This window comes from Pan troglodytes, chromosome 2 (genome assembly GCF_028858775.2).
Source record: "Pan troglodytes isolate AG18354 chromosome 2, NHGRI_mPanTro3-v2.0_pri, whole genome shotgun sequence".
Classification (NCBI taxonomy): domain Eukaryota; kingdom Metazoa; phylum Chordata; class Mammalia; order Primates; family Hominidae; genus Pan; species Pan troglodytes.
The window spans coordinates 46528301-46550532 of record NC_086015.1 but is presented as its reverse complement, the minus strand read 5'-3'; the positions used below and the strand labels follow the sequence as shown (position 1 = coordinate 46550532).

Below are 22232 nucleotides of genomic sequence, written 5' to 3'. Positions count from 1 at the left end.
AGAGAGAGAGAGAGAGAGAGAGTGGCATGCCCCAACTGGATGAGGGGAACATGGACAGACTGTCTGTCCCCTGTCTCTCAACTCCTATGCCTTGGAGTGGCGGGAATGCAAGATGCTCAGGGTCAGTAGACTGGGTGCCGTGGCTTACACCTGTAATTCCAGCACTTTGAGAGGCCGAGGTGGGCGGATCACCTGAGGTCTGGAGTTCAAGACCAGCCTGGCCAACATGGCAAAACCTCATCTCTACTAAAAATACAAAAATAAGCCAGGCGTGGTGGTGCATGCCTGTAGTCCCAGCTACTCAGCAGGCTGAGGCAGGAGAATTGCTTGAACCTGAGAGGTGGAGGTCGCAGTGAGCCAAGATCACACCACTTGCACTCCAGCCTGGGCGACAGAGCGAGACTCCATCTCAAAAAAAAAAAAAAAAAGACGCTCAGGGAAGAATGAAAGAAGTTCTAGATGCCCCAGCTCAGCTCTCCACCACCAGTACCTCACTGGTGGTCACCACTGTTGGTCTGGGCAGGGGTGGGGGCTACTGACAATGTTCTCTCTAGCAGGCCTGGGGGTACCTGAGGTCAAGGTTAGGAACAGCGCCTCTTTCTCGATCCTATGGCTGACCATGCACAGGGTAGGGCATGGAGTGTGAATCTAGATGGAGAGACCGTGCCACTCCTGGATATGCTGGGCAACTGATCAAAGGGCATTTCCCTGGGGGTGCCTCTGCCCATGGCTCACAGTCACTTCTATTCTGGCCTGAACACCCCTGACTCTGGCCTCTGAGGATACTGGGTTGGAACTGTCATTGATGATGGGTCCTGGAATGGTACTGGGTCAGACAAGGCATTGAAGTAGCTGGGCAGGCAGATCTGAGCCTTTGCCAGCCCATTCTGACCACATTTTACCAGCTTGACATCCCTCTCCTGCTCCTCTAGCAAGTTTGCAGGAGGTGGGACCCAAGGAGGTCAGCATGGGCAACGGCTTTGGAGACATCTCTTGCTGACTGATGTTATTTGCCATACTGCCTCTGTGTCTAAACCTTTTTATTAGTGCCATATTGTCTCTGCTCACTCAACTTGTGTTGGTGACATTTGTTTTGTCCACTACCTACCTCCTCTTAGCTGAGCCCTGGGTAATTGCAACATGGTCATCCTAGACCCTTGTTTGCAGCAATGTCTGCGGCCTGTGAAACACTCACACTCAACCATTTCTGGGACCCTGGGCAGCTCTGCCAGCTGTTTTGTATTGATCTGAGATTAGAATGGTCTTTTCTTGGCTGGATTTAAGGAGTGGGGGGACACAATGGGGACCTGGTCTTCATCACACTCAGAGGAGAGAGGATACCACTCAAAAAGATGGGAGCTGAAGGCCCTCAGAACTGTGAACGCCTCATATGAAAATATGGATTTCTGTCAAAAGCCAAAAGAGTGGAGGCATCTGGTTTCAGTAATGTATTAGATCACCCATCCTTTGGGTGGAGGAAGATGGCTCCAAGTTGGAAGCTGGTCCCATTTTAGGCCATATGAGAACATCAACCACCAGGGGAACCAAGCCAATCCAAGCCAACATTTATTGTTGCACAAGCCTGTTGCAGTCCTGAGGGGATCTTCTGGCAGAGGTGTGGGTAGGAAGCTGAGTGGCCACTGGGGTGAAGGGCAGACAGAGGAGGCTGTGACCAGCAGGCTCCTATCCAGATGATACATGAAATGGAGGCCTCCTCAGCCACACTCCAGGGAGGGTGGGGTGGCAAGGGGGATTCAGGGATAATGGCATTAATAATACAAGTGGTAAACAAATAACCAAGAGGATCTGGCTGGTTACGATACACAAAAGTTAGCAGTAAGAGTCTGTGCTTTCACATTCCTATCAGACAGATCTGAGTTCAAATCCTGTATGTGTAGCAGGGTGAGGTATCTGCTTTCTGTCAGAGCCCATGGGTGCACATCTCTGAGCCTAGTTACAACAGTTGGCACATAGGTGGGTGGACAAGGAGGGCAGCTCTTGATTCCTGTTGCTTCCACAGCACAGAGGGATAAGTATGGCTGGTGTGACAGATCCCACTTGACAGATGAAGCCACTGAGACTTGGAGAGCAGGTAGGCTAAGTCTGAGACCTAGCATTCGCTGGTGGCTGCCTTCTCATTTCCCAGAGGCTTCAGAGTCCCTCAGTCCTTGGGTTGCACCGTCCTCCCACCAGACTGACCCTGGGGCCACTCTACTTCGGTGGGGAACCACTAAGATACGTGTGCTCTCAAAACAAAAACTCCAGAATAGCCCACTTTGAAGACCTGATAGCTAAGCGTAAGAGAGAATGGGGTAGTGAGCTGCATCTTCAGTCAAATGCCTGAGTGGTAATGCTTAACCCAAAGGAACTTGACAGCAATGGTGAAATTTCAGGCACTATCGTGGTGTTGGTGCTGGTGACCTTCCCGGGCAGAACCTTTCTGCCCTCAGATCACACCAGTGTTGTCTGAGGATCCACCGGTTGCTTTCCTCCAATTGGGCAGAAGAGCCAGCAGGGGGCAGAGTCAGGATGAAAGTATGTAGACTTTTTGCCCTTGATTGGCGTAGGGGGCCTTTGGAGGAGGAGTCTAATGACTGAGTTCCACCTGCAATCCTCCAGGAGAGGAGCTCCCATCTCTCTTACTTGCTAGAAACGCTCCAGGCAGGCTCTAGGGCTGCGTTCTCTAGGAGTGTCCGGACCAGAGACCAGGGGGCCGGGGGGCAGCCTCCGAGCCCAGGGCCGGGGCTGGCCGCGCCCGGGCAGGCCTCTGTCCCCGGCGTCTGCCGGGGTGAGTGGGAAGAGGCGGGAGGGGCCGCCTTGGGCCCCTGGGATCCTGGTGGTCAGACCAGGGAGACTTCGGCTTGGAAGCTGGAGGAGCGGCGGGCACCGGGGCTGACGCGGGTCAGCATGGAAACCTGCGTGCTGCACGTGGCGCCGTTGCTGCCTCCCGACGGGTGCCGGTATTTGGGGTTCCAGCCCAGGACGCCCTGCAGGTGCCAGCGCCGCCACTTCCGCCTCAGCTCCGCCTGCACCTAGGAGAGGGGAAGGTGGTCAGGCCCGCTGTTGTGGAGCCTCTTCCACTGCTGATTGGGCTGCCCTGGACTTAGGGTTCTGAACTAGCCAGTCTTATTCTCTTCAGGAAATCAAAATGGAGGGACCCCTATGCTGCCTCGGGCGGTGCAAACTTGGGACTGGGTTGAGGCCAGGTTCAGAAGGAAGCCTTGGAATGGCAGGAGGTAAGAGGCAGAGAGGATCCTAGAATACAGTCCAGGGAGAGGGAGGGATGCTGCCTAGGGGTGACTGTACTCCAATTCTTCCCATCCTGGGTCTCCAGCTCACTTGAGTGGGTTTTTTGTGCAATGTAACCAGAGCTCCACAGCAACTCAACCTTCACTGGAAGCCCTCACCCCTCCCCACTCACTGCACACAGCCACTTAACTAGGTGTTTCTCAAACTCTGTTGTGCACAGGAATCCCCCTGGGGTTTAGTAAAAAGCTGTTTGTTTGTTTTTTAAAATAATTATTAAAATGCAGATTCTAAGCCAGCAGGTCTGGGGTGGTCCCAGAGATGCGCATTTTTAACAAGGGCCTAGGTGACACCAGTGCTACTAGTTTGAGGACCATACTTGGAGCAGCAAGGTTTAACCCGTCCTTGCTCTGCACATATCCCACCAATGTTTCTGGACCCTGGTCCTGGGAGTTCCATTGCCTGAGCCCCAAGGACTGGGAGGGGCTTACCTCACCATTGAGGAAGCAGTAGAGGATAGCCACCACAAAACCCTGAGAAGGAAGATGACAGGAGAGGTGAGGTAGACAGATCAGAAGCCCCCAGCCCTGCCCCACCCCTGGCTCCAGCCCCTGTGTTCCCCTGGTTAAGGAAAGAGCTAAGCACAAAGTAGGTGCTTATCTAATACTTATTACAGTAAAAAGATTGGAATCCAGTGGCAAGGGCCAAGACTCCAGGTTGAATTCCCTTAAAAGCCAGGGAAGAATGCAGCCTTAAGTCAACAGCCCATACCTGGAAAGACCCCACGACGAGCTCAAAGACCATCTTCACTTCAGGCTTAAAATTGTCCGGAAAGAAGGCGAACATGATGTAGTGTACTCCAAACAGGGGGATCAGCAGGAGTGTGGACCTGGCTAGCCTCCTGGAGACAGGGGAGGGACAGGCCATGGGTATGTGTGTCCACACATGTGGATATGATAGGGTGTGGCATGGGGGCAGCTAGAGGCACAGAAGATGGGGACAATGACCAGGAAGTGTGAGGATGGACTGTAGGTTCCTCTGAATATTATGCCCTTGTCTGCTCCTGTTCCACAGCTGCAGTGCCTCTGCCCTTCTGCCCCCAGCCCTCCTGGCCTGGAGGGAAGCATGAGAGAGAAAGAAACCCCCTCTATTCTCACCCTTCTGGAGGAGAGAGGGTAAGAGGTAAAGGAGAGGCCAGTGAGAATGATGCTAACAGGGACATGTTAGCTGAAATCCACTATTGGGAGTTCTGTTGCCTGGGCCTCCTGGTCTAGGAGAGGCTTACCTCATCATTGCAGTAGAGGATGCTCTCAGCCATCAAGAGCAGTAGAAAATCTCTTAGGCAACAAGAGATTCTGGTTCCTCCTCTCCTGGTCTCAGTTTTTCCAATTTGTATAATGCAGTAAGTGTATGCTCGACATAGTCAAATTATAGAAACAGAGGCCCACTATGAACTTGGAAGTGTTTTGGGTACTATGAAGTATAGTGCATCCACGAGAGACCATGAGAGAAGACGTACTAGGAAACAAGTCTTTCTAACTGGGTGCTGACCACATATGCCCAGGGCCACTTGGGAGGGTGATGGGGACCCAAGTTCATACCTGATCACCAGGGACAACTCAAAATTAATCAGTATCGCCCTCTATCTGTGTTTTTTCTGCTGTGTCTGCTTCTCCAGAAGTTGCCACCTTCTCTGGGGTTGCATCCCCCTCCTCCTACCTCCCCACACCAGTGCATATACTCCCAGCGTGCTCTGAAGGACCAGCTCCTTCTTCACAGCTTTGTGTGCTCAGTAGGGTCAGCATTCATTTTAAATGCTCACCCGCCTCCCGTGGCCCAGAGCTCTTCCTGGTTCAGGCCTCCCAGCCACCTGACCTCATAGCTGATCCAGGCAGTGTGAACCCATTGCTCCCTGGCTAGGAGAGGTGGGGTGTGGATAGGGAGGGTCTCTGACTCTGTCTCTCCTGCCTTAGCAGTCAGTCCAAGGAAGTCTAGCCCAAGGCCTGAGGTCCCACAGCAAGCTGGGGGCAGAGGAGCTGGCCTTGCCCCTCCCACTCCTTCCTGGACCTGGTTCTCAGCCATGCCAAGATCCTGAGCAATGCCCACCCCTCTTCGGCTGCAAAACTATCCCACACACCGGAGGCTAACAGATGGAGGCTTTCTTTAAATCAAAGGCTTATGGGGAGGTGGAGAGTGGGAGCTGACAGCTCTCCTTGAGGAGCTTCATCTCCAACTGCCCCCACCCCTTTTGCCTGCTGACAACTGTTTCCTTTCTGTCTCACCACACAGACCTGGCCCTGACCATGGCCAGCTCTGTTTGCCTCAGATTCAGGCCCTTTTGAACCATTGTAAGTTGGGGGAAATAAGGTCCCATCGGCAAAGGATAGGATAAGGGTGCACAGGCCCGATGTGCTGCCCCTCAGCAGACTGTAGATGCCCCCCCGCCCCCCAGCCTTTCCTTCTCAGACAGGAAGGGAAGCTCCACCTACACACCTGGCAGGAGAGAATGCAGTCACACCAGGAATGTGAGTCTTAGTCTCATCAGGGAGAATCACAGGATTCCAGAATAGAATCCTAAATCCAGCAGTGTGTGACATTCTAGCCAGGAATCTTAGAACCACAGCACAGACTCTCCAAAGAGAAGCCAGGCCAAGAAGAATCCCAGGACTGGAAGGCCTTGTGGGACGTCCCAGGTTTGTCTTGTGTCAATAGCACTGATACTCAATCTCCTACTCCCATCTATGAGCATGCAGACCCTACTTGCCTTCCCACAGCCTCCCTTTTCATATTTTTCATGTTTCTTTAGCTCTGTCTTCAAGCCTTGTTGCTCCCGCAAAAAAACCTGCCTCTTCCTCCAGTCCTCCCAAGCAGGGGGAACAGTCCTGACACCTTTCCAAGCCCTGGTCCATGGACATTGTGCCCCCTTCTCCCTGCCCATGGTGACCTGCTCCAAAACCCTCAAGGAGAAGGGAGTGTATGTCAGTTTCCTCCCTGTAAAGTAAAGATAATTTTGCAGGGGACTGTGTGGATGAAATGACATGATGCATGGAAATCCCTTAGCATGTGCCTGGCATGTAAACTGCAGGTGTCATCATTATTACTGAGGAATACTGAGTCCCGAACATGGCTGTCTCATTGGTGGACTGGGGTCTCCCCCAGGGCATTCATCTACTATGTGTTTATTGCACCCTTTTTCCATGTGAGGCACATGCCAGGGACTGGGCACATGGTATGAACAAGACACAGGTCATCGGTGTCCTCTTGAGCTCCCTGGCTTGGCAGCAGATGCATACCTGGGAAGGATGCTAGGTGAGTGTGGGCAGGAGAAGCATGCATGGGGCTCTGAGTGCAGCCTGGTGAGGATGGGGCTGGAGCAGGGGATGGTGGTGGGCTGAGCCAGGCCATGGTGGAGGTAGGAAAGAACAATGTGGCTTTTTGGTGACTCTGGATGTTTGGGGTGGGAGGACTTCAAGGAGATGTGGGATGATTTGAGGACTGGGGATGGAGGTACCGGGGGCTGAGGCACTAGGCCCACACTCACGAGTATGGACTGCTGTCACTCTTCCTGATATCTGGGGGCCGCAGTTTCTGAAGCAGGATTCGGATGATGCAAATAAACAGGATGAAGTTTACCTAGTGGGTGGGGACCCGAGTTCGGGCAGTCAGAGCGGGAAGGCTGAGGTGTTCAGGCCCCTCGACTGCTGGCCTGTCTTCTTTCCCAGGGTCCTGCTGCCCCTCTCTCTATCTTACCTCTCCTCTGGTGTTTCCCCTTTGGGCAGGTCGTCCGGGAACTCTACCTCCTTCAAATCCCTAAGGACTGTGCTCCCAATCCGCTTACGCTCAAGGAAGAACTGGTAGGACAGGGGTGGGGATGATCCTGCATTGGGCATTAGGAAGCTACGTTTCAGTTCTGACCTAGATACTAATTTCCCATGTGACCTTGGGCTAAGTTGCCTGCCCTTTGGGCCTGTTTCCCCATCTCTAGGTGGTGGGAGGGTATCTTACCAAGATGGAGGTGAGGATGGGGCCCTTTATGATCCACCACAGTGAGGAGTTGATGGTGTCCCAGCACCTGAGCAGACCGTGGGGAGGAATGAGAGGGATTGTCCTCAGCCAGAGAGAGACTCAGCAGCACCTCCCCCAATTGTCCCCAGCTCTGCTCCCGAGCACTTTAGCAACCCCGGGCCCAGAGTCTGTTGCTCCCCAGGTCCTCCTCCAGCCTCCCCTCTGGCCCGAGAGCTGTGGTTTTTGTCCACTCACCAAGGCCAGATGGCATTATCATCCCACCCAGGGGGTCTGCCCAAGTGATGGCGGCCGGGGGAGTGTGTGGGGCAGCAGCTCACCCATAATCCTCAAAATGGATCCTGGCGATGGTCCACACCATGGTGAATGTGCTGGGTACCCCTGTCAGGCCCAGGGAGAGTGAAAGAGCAGAGAGGGCACAGGAAGCAGGGGTAGAGGGCATGAGGGGGAGATTTTGGAGAAAAGCAGGGAGAGGGAGGGAGAGAGAAAAGGGTGGGTTGTCAGTCTACTGTGTTTGGTTGCACAGGTTGTTCACCACGGAGGGATGCTCCACTGAGGGGGTGAAGCTGTATGCCTGAAGGGCTGTGTCTACCTAGACGGACATTCTCTTTCTAATTGTGACAGAGGCCCTTTATAGATTAGCAGTGGCCCTGTGTATTTCGGGAGCTAAAGGGAAATGGAAAGATGTTCACAAAATCTGTCCCACAGGTCAGCCCTAGGTGCAGCTGCAACCTGAGGGACTTGTCCTGGGCTCAGACATTTTGAGGACTTTCTTGACCCTTGGCTGATATCCTTGCAGGCAGGACCTGCAGCTAAGCAAGACGTAGGACTGCAAGCTGGGTTGGCACCCTCCCCCTAGGGAGTTCTCCAGGCCTTGCCCCCTCTGTCCCCAGCCTGGAAGCCCTCCCTGGTACCATACCCCAGCCGATGAGTATGTACCCCCAGAAGTACTTCCGCTCAGAGAAGAAGGAGACGGCAAGCAGGGTGTACAGGTAGAGGCCCTCCACCAGCAGCCAGAAGAAGTTGGCCATGACACAATATTGGAAAAAGACCATGGCTGCCTTACAGCCCACCTGCAGGGGGAGGAGAAAAGATGGGGTTCACTGGGGCTGTCAAGGGTCCTTGACTGCCCACACCTGTGTCTGGGGGGACAAACACAGTTGCAGTGCAGCCAACTTAATCTCTTTGTTGTTTTGCATTATCCCCTTAAAAATGTACTCATTGGTTTTCCCATTTTCCCTAATTTTAGATCCTCTGATACTTTGGGATAAACTGGTGATTTTAATTATCCATCCATCAATTCATCTATTCACCTTCCCATCTATATATCTACCCATCTGCCCATTCAGTCATCCACCCACGTATCCATGTATCCATTTATTTACCCACTCACCCACTAGACATTCACTATCAACTCACCCATTTATCCATTTTTTATCCATGTGTCCATCCATCATCTATCATCTTCCCATCTATCAATCCATCCACCCATACACCTATCTCTCCATTCTTCTACCAACCCACTCAGTCATCTACCCATCCATTCATCTCTGCACCCACCCATCAATCCACTTGTGCATCCACCCACCTATCTACCTACCTGCCCCTCTGCCTATCATCTGTCCAATCTTCCTTACTTAACCCATTTATCCTGCTGCCTACTTAGCCATCCACCAACCTGCCCATCCACACTCCCACCCCACCCACTCATTCATCTAATGCCAATTTGTATTGAAGGTAGCTGGAAGGTATGAGGGAGAATTCTTGCTTGAGTTTGCAAGAGTCTGCTCAATGTGGGGGAGTGGAGGGCTGTGGACTGTGGAGTGGGGCCCAGATGGAAGTGTGGAGGGAGACTGGGACTGAGAAGAGGGTGGAAGAGGGGGAAGTAGAAATGAAGAAGAAGAGGAGAGGGGAGGGGTGGCCATTCCTCCTGGGGTTCAGAGGACTGAGTGGAAGAATGGGTTTCTTAGGCAGACGAGGACCATGAAGGAGTTAGGGAGACCCATGAGTAGAGCAATCACGGGGCTCTGGGTGGCCCACTTGGCATGACTGGAAGGTATTCTGGGCCTTCTGTCCCCTCCCAGAAAGTCCCCCATTTCAGATCAAACCTAGATGTCTGTCAGCCAGGGCTTAAAGCCACCCTCCACCAGGAAACTGTCTGGCTTCCACTTCCCCCTGTACCCAAAACATTGGTTCCCACCCTTCCTTCCTGTACCCTTGGTTTGCGACATCCTCAGAGAGAAGGCTCCCCCTGCCCCCACCACTCCCTTTGGTTGGAAAGTCCTTCCTCAGGTCTCGCTTCAGTCCCTCCAGTTACAGGAGTTCTTGCCTCCCCATCTTCCTCCCATTTGCTTTGGGAGAATAACTCAACTCTTTTTTTTTTTTTTTTTTTTTGAAATGGAGTCTTGCTCTGTCACCTAGGCTGGAGTGCAATGGCATGATCTCGGCTCATTGCAACCTCTGCCTCCTTGGTTCAAACGATTATTCTGCCTCAGCCTTCTGAGTAGCTGGGATTACAGGTGTTCACCACCACACTCGGCTAATTTTTTTTATTTTTGTATTTTTTGTAGAGACTGGGTTTCACCATGTTGGTCAGGCTGGTCTTGAACTCCTGACCTCATGATCCGCCCAACTCAGCCTCCAGAAGTGCTGGGATTAGAGGCGTGAGCCATAATCCGCGTCTGCCCATAACTCAGCTCTTTACTTCCTAGTCTGTGCTTCCTCCTAGTCTTAGAAAAGCTTCGCAGTAATGAATTGGGAAGCCAGTCTCCATAATTATCTGTAACATGTGCACAGGAGGCAGCAGGTTCCTCCACAGGTCCTGTGGCTCACAATGCTCATGTCTGACTTGGCCTCACAGCTCCTGGGACAGAACCTCTGAGAAGCTCTGGGAATGGCCAAAGTGGGTCCCCTAGGTTTTCTCTCCCCCTTGTTGAAATGCCTGAGATTCCAGTATGATCATTTCACCCTTTGGGGAGAAGGTACTGCTGACCCCTGATATAATGCACTGCCTCTGGGGTCATGCATGAAGCAATGAGTTACTGACCACAAGGAATGAGTGGGGGCTGGGGCTGATCTCAAGCTCTCTGTCAAAGCTTGGGGCACTCAGAGAGGGTCCCTCAGAATCCCTTGGAGATGGCCCCCTTAGTGACTGGCAATGAATTCCTTAGATGATCCCTTTACCTCTCTTCCCTAGGAAGGCCCAGAACCAGCCTGCTGTCAGGATCAGAACAAAAGAGGAGGACTGCATATGTATGGACCCACTCCAGATGGCATGGGGACGGGGGGAGTAGGAAAAGTGGCATGGTGAGCAGAGCCCTGGCTATGCAGGTGGCAGATGGCAGAGTTGGAAGGAATCTTGGAATTCCTTGCACAGATGGGGAAACTGAGGCTGTAAGTTCCCCAAGGCCACATAGGAAGTTAGCAACAGGTGGGACAGGTGCTCTGGGCTGTGGCCATGAAGTGTCCCATTTCCCATCTGCTTTTCTCACTGGCGGCGGCAGGTCTGTGAGCGCCCAGATGGGTGAGCAACATCTCCTGTTGCCGGAGGGGAGTGTGATTTGAGTACTGCCAGGTGGGGTTGGGTGGGGGTTAGGCTATCCTTGGATTGAGGGGTGGGGTGGGAGGGAAGAGGGAGGAGGGAGAGGGAGAAGCAGGGGGAGAAGAGGAGATTACAGTGGCTAAAGATAACGGCGAGACTGAGGGAGGTGGGCCAGGGCCAGGATCCTCACCGAGCCCTCGGAGCACTGGTCCGACTCCCCGCTGTCGAAGAGGGCCAAGTCTTTGATGAAGACAGCGGCAGCCCTCAGGATGAAGGATATGAAGAGGTGCATGTGGATGTAGTTCCGCGTGCAGTGGAGCTTCCTGTGTGGGGTGGGCAGATCTGGGAGGCCAAAGGGGCCTTGGATCCCCACCCCAGCCAATGCTGTCCTATGTGCTGAGCAAGGGTGGGGCAGGGGAGCATGTGTCCTCCAGAGGGCAGGCCCCGCCTCAAAGGGGATCCCATCCTGAAATACGAGCCCCACCCCCAGGTACCCCATCCACCTGTGCAGCTGGGCTCCCAAGTGCCTCAACCTCGTGTGTGGCCCCAGAAGCCTCATTCCTGTGTGCAGGCCCCACCCTCTGGTGCCCTGTCCCCAGGTGCAGGGCCATCCTAGGGGAGACTAGGCTGCAACACATGGAACAGCTCAGCCACGTGCCTTCTCCAGGGGAAGCTGGCCTGGCAGGAGCTGGGGAGTGTGTGCTGCTGGGGGGCAACAGTGGAGGGGTCGGGGCACGCCTGGGCCACGCTGGGCTCCACTGTGGGAGGGACACTTGCCAGGTTTGCTTTGAGGCCTGTCGCTTGGGCTGGGCCTCACCTGAACAGGCTCAGGATAGCTGTGGCGACCAGAAGGGTGGCGAGGGACAGGCCATAGCCGATGGTGTAGCCGGTCTTCACAGAACCGTAGAACATGGTCTGCTGCTGTTAGAGGGACAGGGAGAGGCTCTTGGGTGGTGGGGTGGGAGGCTCATCTAGGGGGTATTCGCAGGGGTGGGGTGCCCTACACACTCTGCCTGCCCAACCCTGCCTCAGCAAATGAGGAGGCTGAGGTCTGGGGCTCCCAAGAGCAGCTGAGCCCCTGACCCCTAACGCCCTGGTTTCCACAGACAGGGCAGGACTGTGTCTTAGGGTGGGGTGGGGGTTGAATGTACTTCCTGTCTTTGCTTCTTTACGAGGGACAAGTTGGTGAGGGAGAGAATGAAGACCTTGCCCATCCCTTTTGTTAATTTCATGTCTCCAGCCATGTGCCCGGCTTCCCTTCTGTGCCAGCTCTGAGCTGGGCACCCTAGGGGTGGGGTCTGCTTGCCCTTCAGACACCCCTCGAGGCCCTGTCTCTGTATAGGGAGGAGAGGTATGCAGAGGTTGCAGGGTGTCGAAGAAGACACTGGCACTAGTATGTCCCATTTTGGGCCCTTGGGAGTTGGGGTCGGTGGGATGAGGGCAGTCTGGCCTTTCTGGTGGAGGAGGGCAAAGCTAGGCCCCGAGGGTGTCTTGCTTGGTCCGCTCTCCTGATGCCCTCCCCATGGACACAGGTGCAGTGCAGCACAACAGCCACTAGGCAAGCCACTCCTTCCTGTCCGCCTCCCACGCTTGCCTGAGGAGAGGCAAGTGGTTAAGGGGAATGAGGGCCTATAGCTCCAGTGGGCTTCAAAGGCCTCTGAAGAAATTGCTGTCCTCGGGGGTGGGTGGAGTGAAAGCCCGGTCTGAGAAGGGCGCCTGAGGGTGGGGCAGATGCCATCGCAGACAGACACACACACATGCATTTGCACCCCAAAGCAGTGAGGGGCTCCTAGCTGAGGACTCCAGCCTCCCCATCAATGTCCTTACCAGGCTCCCCAGTCTTTACAGAGACCATGTTTTAACTGCTCCGGGGAAGATATCTGTCCTGGGACTGAGAATGACAGGCTCTGTCCCTGTTCCTGACTGGCTATTTGGTAGCCAAGGCTGGTTCCTTCCAGGACCTGCAGCACCTCGGTTTCCCCTCTGGATGGGATGGGGTGCTGGTGTCTGCCTGCCCTGCCAACTCCCAGGCTGAAGTGAGGCTCCCATGAGGCAGTGGGGTGGCCCAGCCTGGGGGAGCTGCTTCAGGTTTTGCTGCTCTGGGGGCCCCTCCTGTGGGAAAGCCTCCTCTCATACCCTGTCAGGGGGAGCCAAGGGTTGGGACCCCAGAAAGGCAGGCCTGGAGGAGGCTAGAGGAGGGCAGACTCCAGGAGTCCTGTTCCCACACAGACAGCAACCACACCCCTCGGTGGGAGAGATCAAAGTCTCCTAGGTGGGCCCCGGCGCTCTGCAGGTGGGGTGGGGGTGCCCTGAGACCCACCTCATCCAAACTCGCTGCCTTGTCATCCAAACCACAGGCAATGGGGTACGGGCCAGGCTCCAGGTGCGTCCAGCCTTCGTCGGTGCAGCTGCGGCTTACATTGCGGCCTGGGTGGAGGGCAGGGGCAAGGACAAAGGCTGAGGCCGGGAGCATGGGGACCTGGCTGTCTCTGCTTGGAACAGGGCAGAGAATTCAGCCCTACTCCCACCAACCCTGGTGCTGTCAGGTTCCAGCTGCCCTGACCCAGTTACCCAGGGCACCGTGGGGGCACCTGGGGCAGGGAGAAGCCTCTTCAGGGCTCCCGCACCGATGACAGAATCAGAGCAGACATTCTTGGGCTCAGCCCTTTTGTTATGGTCTGAACCTGACCCCAAGTACAACATACACTCTTATCCTTGTCACAGACCCTGCCTGGATCCTTGTCACAGAATGATTCCTGACCCTTGCTGTGAGCAGAATGCTGACCCTTGTCACAAGGCCACGGCTGGGGGAAGGGGCCCAGGCCTGCCCGGTCCTCCTCAGTCAGCCTGCCTGGGCCTGTGGGGCTGGGTTTCTTCTCACACCTGGAAGGGCTTAGATGTGCTGCTGGAGGGGGAGCAGGAGTGTGGGGGTGAGGAGGGGTGGAGTTGGGGAACCTGTGCAGGCAAAGGCATGTGAGGGGGAATCAGGCAGCACAGCATGGCAGGGGCTTGGGGCTGAAACAAGCAGAGGCTGAGGCTCCAGGCAAGCTGCACTTTCCACTGTCCTCAGAGGCTTGAAGCTGCAGCAAAGAGACAGGACCGCTTAGGGGGTATGTGAGGTGAGGGGTACCACTGAGGCTCCCCACTCTCCAGCACTGGGGAGGTGTCTTCTCCCTAGAGAGGGAGAGGATGGGTTGAATAGAAATTAGATGAGCCAGAGAAGAATCTCACTTCCCCATCTCAGTACCCGTTCATCACCACCACCACCACCGCCATAGTCACCATGAGCAGCATCAGCAGCATCACTGTTGTCAGCCTCATCACAATGACAGGTTTTGAGTACTATTCAAATGTCAGCGCTGGTCAAGCACTTTAGGCACATCCTGTTTAATTTCCTCAATCATCCAGTGAGGAAGTTAACTCCATTTCACAGTTGAGAAGTGGAGGCCCCAAGAGGTTGGTTACTTGCCCAAGGCCACATAGAGAGGACAGGATAGAGCTGATTTGGTCTCCAGAGTCTTCCCAGATAAGCTTGGTTCTCACCTGCATGGAGGTGACCTGAGGACTTATTTTGGTGACTAGATAAAGAGCTGCAGGAGGGTCAAGCTGTCCTATGAGCTCAGAAAGTGTCACTGGGCACGTGTGTTTATTTCCAAACTTTGCTGTATGCCCGGAATATACCAGGTGATTCCATATTCACCATTTCTGTAAATCCTCCTGGCAACCCTTGGAAAGAGGTCTTGTCACCCTACTTCATGGATGAAGAACTGAGGGACAGCTAGGGGTGGGGATGGGACAGCCAGGAAAGAGCAGCCGTGGGCTGGGTCTATTTCCACCGCATGGCCCAGGGAGGGCAGGATGGATTTGGTTGAGGAGGGGGCATTGGACTGGGCCAGTTTCCTGCCTTGGCATCCCTTTTTCTGCCCTGGGCTCCCAACCTCATTGTTGCAAGAGGCTCCTAGGACAGCAGAAAAGGCTTCAGCTGTCCTTCTGCGCCCCTCTCAGCTTCCCATCGTTGCAGCCAGAGGTGGGCCTGGCCCAGAGCCTTCAGCCCAGCCCCTCATCAAAGGGTAGGCTCTTCCTCAGCCCCAGTTCCAGGGAGCTAACTGCAGGCTCTGAGGCCCTGGATCCCACCCACAATCTGATTCTTTTGAGGACTTCCACCTACAAGGCTCAGGCAGGTAGAAAACAGGGTTAAGGGCTGGGTGTGGTGGCTCATGCCTGTAATCCCAGCAGTTTGGTAGGCCAAGGCAGGCAGATCACGAGGTCAGAGTTCAAGATCAGCCTGGCCAACATAGTGAAACCCTGTCTTTACTAAAAATACAAAAATTATCTGGGAGTGGTGGCACACACCTGTAGTCCCAGCTACTCAGGAGGCTGAGGCAGGAGAATCGCTTGAACCCAGGAGGTGGAGGTTGCAGTGAGCCGAGATCACACCACTGCACTCCAACCTGGGTGACAGAGTAAAACTCCGACTCAGGGAAAAAAAAAAGAGGATTAAGGCCAAAATCACCCAGCCTTGAAGCTGGGACACTGGAGCTTTGGGCTCCCTACTCACCAGAGGGACCGGGGCTTGAGGAGGCCAGGCCCAATGACATGGCAAGCATCTGGTATCATGAATTATGCCAGCAAACCTGGGTGACTCTGGCATGTACACAGCAGCTTCACATGCCGCGCGCGTGTGTGTGTGTGTGTGTGTGTGTGTGTGTGTGTAGTGGCGGAGGTGTTAGGGTAAACATTAATGTGTTAGGGCTAGGAATTGGTAGTTTTTGTTATCCCATCAAAAAATGGGGATCCCAAGGCTAAGAGAGGTTAAGTCATTTGCCCATGGTCACACAGCAAGGGAGCAGCAGGTGGGATGCAGACCAAGGTCTGCCTGACTCCAGATCTTTCTGGGCTCCCAGCAGCGGCCAAAGGGATACTCTGTTTTCTGGAGCCCTGGCTGCCATAGATGGTGAAGGAGAGGAGGGGAGGGGACAATGGGTCATCTCTGGGGCCAGGTGGTCTCTTTGAAGAGCCCTGGGATTGTGGTCAAGGCCTCATAGCAAGCTGCTCTCAAGGATATCAAAATGGCAGTCACCATGGGATCCCAAGAAGCAGCCAAGAGTCTCCCTCCAGTCTGGGCCTGGAAACCGGCAGGCCCAATATCTGTAGAGGGGGACATGAAGGGCAGGAGGGAGGTAGCAAGGGACTTTAACCCTGTGCTGGGAAGGACACTCCATTGGGGGGGGGGTCAGGGCATGCAACAGTGAAGGGGTCAGGGCATGCCTGGGCCAGGCTGGGCTCCACCATGGGAGGGACACTTGCCAGGTCTGCTTTGAGGCCTGTCACTTGGGCTGGGCTTCACCTGAACAAGCTCAGGATAGCCATGACGACCAGAAGGGTGGCAAGGGCCACCTTTCTTCCAGTCTTCTCCCACTCACTATGTCTCAAAAAGCAGTCATGGCCCCCGCTTGTGCCTAGCTAGGATCCTCCACTCAGTGCCTGGAGCCAGGAATTGAGGAATAATCCTCTCCCTCCTCTCCCCCATCAGTCACCAGTCCTGTCCCAGCTTCTTCCCCAGCACCACCACCACCTCATCTCCCCTGGATTAGGTAGGAGCCCCCTGCTTTCCTGTCAGCTCCCCACCCTGAGACAGCTGGAAGGATCATGCTAACACCCAGACCTGACCATGGAACTCTCCTGCTGATTCCCTGCCGTAGTGTCCCATCCCAGCCAGCAAGTTTGAGCTTCCTAGGCTGGCAGCAAGGTTTTCTTATTTATAGCATCATGATGCAGGTGGTAGGGGAGGGGAGGTATCCCATAGACCCCACAGACATGGTTAACATAGACTGTATGTCGAATTTTCTCAGCCAGAATGGCTCTCCCATATTTATTTTAAAACAAATCTTTTCAAATATTTGAAAGTAGAGGCCAGGCATGGTGGTTCACGCCTATAATTCCAGCACTTTGGGAGGCCGAGGCAGGTGGATCACAAGGTCAGGAGATCGAGACCATCCTGGCTAACACGGTAAAACCCCATCTCTACTAAGAATACAAAAAATTAGCCGGGTGTGGTGGCGGGCGCCTGCAGTCCCAGCTACTGGGGAGGCTGAGGCAGGAGAATGGTGTGGACCCGGGAGGCGGAGCTTGCAGTGAGCCGAGATCGTGCCACTGCACTCCAGCCTGGGCGACAGAGCGAGACGCTGTCTAAAAAAAAAAAAAATATATATATATATATTTATATATATATATATATTTGAAGGTAGAAACACAGATGAAAGATATGCAGACTACAGATTAAAGAAGTATGCACCTGTAATCCCAGCACTTTGGGAGGCTGAGGTGGGAGGATCATGAGGTCAGGAGTTCAAGACCAGCCTGGCCAATACAGTGAAACCCTGTCTCTACTAAAAATACAAAAATTAGCCAGGTGTGGTGGCTGGTGCCTGCAATCTTAGCTTCTTGGGAGGCTGAGGCAGGAGAATTGCTTGAATCCGGGAGACGGAGGTTGCAGTGAGCCAAGATGGTGCCACTGCACTGCAGCCTGGGTGACAGAGCAAGACTCTATCTCAAAACATTAATAAAATAAAAATAAAGAAGTGAGCTACCATGAACATTTTGATGCCTTAATGAGCAATTCCTTGCCTGGCCAAACTCCCTCCTTCAGGTATTTTATCCAGTCTAGGTAGATGACTTTTTTCTAACTCTCCACAATTTTTATCTTCTGTAAGGTTTATTTAGCTTTCCCTGTATAACCAGGTCCCTTCCCGTGGGTATAATTCTTCCCAGGCCTGTTGTGTGAGTTGGTGATGCCATCATTCCTGCCCCACACTTGCAAACTTCCCTTTTTGGAATTTCAGATCGGTTGCCCACACCTTCTTCATCTACTTGCTCAGGAGAACACTGTCTTTTTTTCTGTTTTCAGTCCCTAATCGCAGTCTCTTATTTCTCTCCACCATTTTCAGAGACCAGGCCCACAGAGTATGGCTGTCAAGTTGTTCACTCTACAAGGGCACCTGGCCGGTAGGCATATTCTGCTTGTCACTAGGTGGGCTCTAGTGAGAGGTCATCTCTGCCCGAGGAAGGACTGCCTTTTTCTTGTCAGTCCAAAGGCACCGTATGGGCCCCATTGATGGCGGCAGCCTCAGGGTTAGCTAGATGGTGGGCTGGAGTCCAGGTTCTCAAGGGCAGGAGTTGCCTTGACACATTCCAGCAGGGACAGAAGGAAGAGCCATGGGGAGGAATGCAGTTAGCAGAGTCTCAGGGAGAAAGGCAATTAGCAGGTGCTTCCAGGGATCAGAGAGAAGGCTAGTTTCCAGGCTTGGTGATGGCGTGCACTGTGAAACCTGCCAGAGGAACTCATCTCTTATCTGCCCAGGCACTGGGTGTCCCTGGAGGAGGCGACCAGGCCAGGTGGGCACTGGCCTGGAGTATGGCATGGCTGTGACCCTCCCAGACTCCTCAGGAGGGCTTCAAGTTCTGTCTTTCACTACTGAGGTCACAACAGCAGGCACTGGGGGGCAAACTGGCTTACCCCAAAGAGACCCTGGGGTCTACCACCTATCCCCACTTTACAAACGGGGAAACTGGGGTCCAGGAAGGAAAAGGCCATCTGGAGTGAGAGATGCCTGAGTTCTGTTCGCTCTCTGAATAATTATATAAGTTCTGCTCCTCATGAGTCCTCTCCACTCTAGGCCTGCCCCTCCCTCCATGCTCCCCACCCAGTCCCACTCTCTTCCCTAAGGCTCATTAAACCTAAGCCTAGGGTGGGGCCTGCTTGATTCCTCCCTCGCCTCACTCACTCCCATTCCCTCCATAAACAACTCTCCCACTTCTCTCCCGCACTGAGCTCACTACCTGAATTCAAGCCATCATTTCCTGCCTGCCTTGTGATTGGGTTTTCCTGTTTACACTCCTAGAATTCTTCCTTCTCACAGAAACCATTTAGACATTAAAAACCTAAATTGGACTTTGTCAGTCCCCTGCTTAAAACCCCCCACTTCTAACTGGACTTAGGAAAAAACTCAAGTCTTCGCCTCTGTCCTCAAGGCCCTGCATGGTCTGGCCTCGGCGCACCTGTCCCTCCCCTCCCTTCATCCCTGGTGCTTTCCCTGCTCCAGCCACACTGGCCTTCACGGAACTTCCTTGGATGCTTGTTCCATGGGCTGTTGATTCTCTCTCTCAGTTGTCCCCAATCTGGGATCTTTGCCTGGTGGTTCTTTCTCACCTCCAGGTCTTCAGATTGCAGATGAAGTGTCACCTCCTCAGAGAGGGGTTGTTTGTGAACCTCTGCCTTAAGTTAGTCCCCACTCTCCTTATTCTCTCGTCCAGCACTTTTTATTATTGATGATACATCTGTTTATTTCCTTACTAAGTGTCTCTCCAATGAGAATGCTAGCTCTGAGAGAGCAGCCCTGGGGGCTGTTTTATCCTCTCTCCACTGTGTTTGTCCAGCTCAGTGCCTGGCACACTGGTGAGTGCTTCATTCACTGCACAAAAGAATGACTGAATCTATATTGTGAATCTCTTTAATGACTCACTAGCTAGAAAGCCACCTCCTAAAGGGGCTCCCCCTTTTCTTTTCTGCCTCATTCTGTGGACATTCATTTAAGTGGAACATGACAAGGTGTGTAAGCAAAGTCATGTGGTGGCTTCATGGAGCCCAAGAGGTCATAGGCTCCAGGCATCGAAAGACTGAATCAAGACCAGCCCAAGACAACAGGACTATGGGAGCCATAATTTAATCAAGTACCTGTCAGTCAATCAGTTATCAATTGTTGAGCAAATATTTAGTGAGCCTTTCCCACATGCTTATCTTTATGTGAAGAGCTAATCAAATCCCGTGAGTTCTTTAAAGACCCAGCACCATTGCCTCCTCTGCCAGGGAGTCCCTCGGATTGCTCCAACCTCTTTGACCACTTTCCTTTGCCTTTCCACTTCCTTGAGAGGTGAGTCCCCACTCCAGCTGGCCCCACTCACGTCACCTCTTCAACCCAGGGGTCTTACCTTGAATGGGGGAGAAGAGCTTGAAGATGAGGGGACAGGCCAAGACAACTACCTGGCCCCGAGGGGTGGCTGGCCAGCAGGTGAGGTTGTCCCACATCTTGCTGCAGCCTATGGGGGTAAGGCAGAGGACACATGGGTCAGCACAGTGCAGGTGCCTCCAGCCCTGGGGCCTGAGGCCATAGGCACCCACTCTCTTCCTCCCTCTGCCAGGCTCCCACCTCAAGGAGCCTCCAGTCTGAGAGGGGAGGCACAGCCCTGCCGAGGTTGCACGGGGCCTGTCCTGACAGGGAGGCAGGAAGGAGGCCTGACTACAGTTCCTTGGTCCTTAGTGAGGGATGGAGCGCCCCCTGGGGATGTTTCCAATGCCAGTGGTGGTTTTGATTGTTGGAGCAATAGGGGGGCCTCACTGGCATTTGATGGGCAGTCACCAGGGATGCCAGACAGGCAACTCCTGCACAATGATGAATTGTCTCACATTCTGCATGGCTTCCAGATGACCCACTGGGCATATGTATAGGTGAAAACCTTTCATAATGACCAGAGCCTAGACTCTTACACCATTTTACATATAAACACACGCCATTTACTTTATTATTTATTTACTTACTTATTTTTTGAGATGGAGTCTCACTCTGTCACCCAGGCTAGAGTGCAGTGGTACAGCCTTGGCAACCTCTGCCTCCTGGGTTCAAGCAATTCTCCTGCCTCAGCCTCCCGAGTAGCTGGGACTATAGGCCCATGCCGCCACACCCAGCTAATTTTTGTATTTTTAGTAGAGACAGGGTTTCACCATGTTGGCCAGGCTGATCTCGAACTCCTGACCTCAAGTGATCCTCCCACCTTGGCCTCCCAAAGTGCTGGGATTACAGGTATGAGCCACCGCGCCCGGCCAACACAAGCTATTTATTGCACAAGTTTAACATACATGGAGTTTTCCAGGAATGCAGCCACTGAGAAAAGGGAGGGAAGATTGTATTTTGTTTTGTTCTGAACTTCACTAAGAGTTGTTCAATGTTTTGGAAAATCATGATACCCATAGCAGTGCTGCCTGTGATACTTGAGTCACCGATACAACTACCTGTGTCCATCAGTCTGCATTTGTAGGCCTCACATTCCCAGGATTTATATTTGTAGGTACAACCTTCAGACTACATCTAGTGTGGTTATGCTTGAATATGTACATGGTACTTTATTGTAAATTACTTTCCTTTTAATATTTATTTTACAGTATAGCTAGAACATTATTTTTTATAAAGTGGATCAGTATGTGTCCTGAATTTCATATTATGATAGTGAAGGAGGCATTAGAAAATGTTTTGAGACTCTGTCTCAAAAAAAAGAGAACTAGATGCATCCCAGTATACTCATCACCCCATCATAGTCTCGCTCTGTCGCCCAGGCTAGAGTACAATGGCATGATCTCGGCTCACTGCAACCTCCACCTCCCAGGTTAAGGTGATTCTCCTGCCTCAGCCTTCTGAGTAGCTGGGATTACAGGAGCCCACAACCACACCCGGCTAATTTTTGTATTTTTAGTAGAGACGGGGTTTCGCCATGTTGGCCAGGCTGGTCTCGAACTCCTGACCCCAGGTGATTCACCTGCCTCTCAGCCTCCCAAAGTGCTGGGATTACAGGCATGAGCCACCGTGCCCAGCCCGCACCTAGTTCTTGAACAACACAGATTCCCCCAACGTGGTCGGATTGTGAATTGTGATGGAGGGGAATAGTTAGGGAACAAGTGCAGGGAAAACCCTGCATTGTGGCTGCATTCTCCGCCACAGCCTTGCAGAGCCTGGCCAGTGAAAGATGCACAGTGTGGTCTCTAGGGGTCTGCTTGAATAGGCACATGCAAATGCCATCATTTAGTCTGTTCAGAAGCTTCATGCCCGTGAGGGACTAGGACTGCTCTGGACCCATCCCATGCAGGAGGCTTAATTGTCTCTTTGCAATCCTGCCAGTCCCATAGATTTGCTCAGAAAACCCAACCCCTGAGCCAAAGTCAACGCCAGCTGGGCCAAGCCCAGCCCAGCCCAGCTCAGGTCCGAAGGTTCACAAGTTCCCAAGAAGGGGGTCTGGGAAGAGGAGGTGGAGGGATGTGCTTACTTGGGGAAGAGCCTCGGGACTGTGTGCATTGGAGTGGGCTGGCAGCAGCAAGGGGCACTTTCTGGGGCTGCAGCAGTCAGGCCACATCTATAGCTGAAGGCTGAGGAGGACACCTGGATCCCTAGGGCTTGGCCAGAGATTGCAGCCTTCCATGGTCATGGACCCTGACCACTTTTCCCCCAACCTGTCTTGAGGGCTCTTGTGGCCTCATGTTGGCTGCCAGTCCCTCTTCCATTCTGGGCCAGCTTCTCTGAAAGCTGAGTAGGGGCACTTCAGGTCAGTCAAACCCTGCTGGGGGTTCAAGACCCTGTTAAGAATATCAGCAAACATT

General features: G+C 53.4%; 1 protein-coding gene and 1 long non-coding RNA gene across 12 annotated transcripts in view; one reads left to right on the top strand and one right to left on the bottom strand.

The window, feature by feature from the left end:
• Positions 1-1553: 1553 nt before the first annotated feature.
• The window catches only part of VIPR1 (vasoactive intestinal peptide receptor 1), a 35679-nt gene continuing 15000 nt past the window's right edge, over positions 1554-22232 (bottom strand). For 3 of the 10 annotated variants that reach the window (XM_016940827.3, XM_016940828.4, XM_016940824.4), the window contains 11 exons: positions 19799-19906; positions 13131-13237; positions 11628-11731; positions 11001-11133; positions 8189-8342; positions 7590-7650; positions 7252-7318; positions 6788-6879; positions 4018-4147; positions 3738-3779; positions 1554-3032 (listed from right to left, as the gene is read on the bottom strand). In XM_016940827.3, the coding sequence (XP_016796316.1) occupies positions 2841-3032; positions 3738-3779; positions 4018-4147; positions 6788-6879; positions 7252-7318; positions 7590-7650; positions 8189-8342; positions 11001-11133; positions 11628-11731; positions 13131-13237; positions 19799-19906 (1190 nt within the window). In that variant the 3' untranslated portion in view covers positions 1554-2840. The remainder of the gene's footprint in view (positions 3033-3737; positions 3780-4017; positions 4148-6787; positions 6880-7251; positions 7319-7589; positions 7651-8188; positions 8343-11000; positions 11134-11627; positions 11732-13130; positions 13238-19798; positions 19907-22232) is intronic. The other 7 variants (XM_016940829.3, XM_016940825.4, XM_016940830.3 and 4 more) reach the window with 6 other exon arrangements.
• On the top strand, positions 5851-8261 carry LOC107970616 (uncharacterized). 2 transcript variants are annotated; one of them, XR_010155170.1, is made up of 4 exons: positions 5851-5939; positions 6451-6555; positions 7026-7100; positions 8163-8247. It is a non-coding gene; the product is annotated as an uncharacterized LOC107970616 (long non-coding RNA). The 2 variants fall into 2 exon arrangements; XR_008546953.2 differs by having other exon boundaries at positions 5872-5939; positions 6406-6555; positions 8163-8261.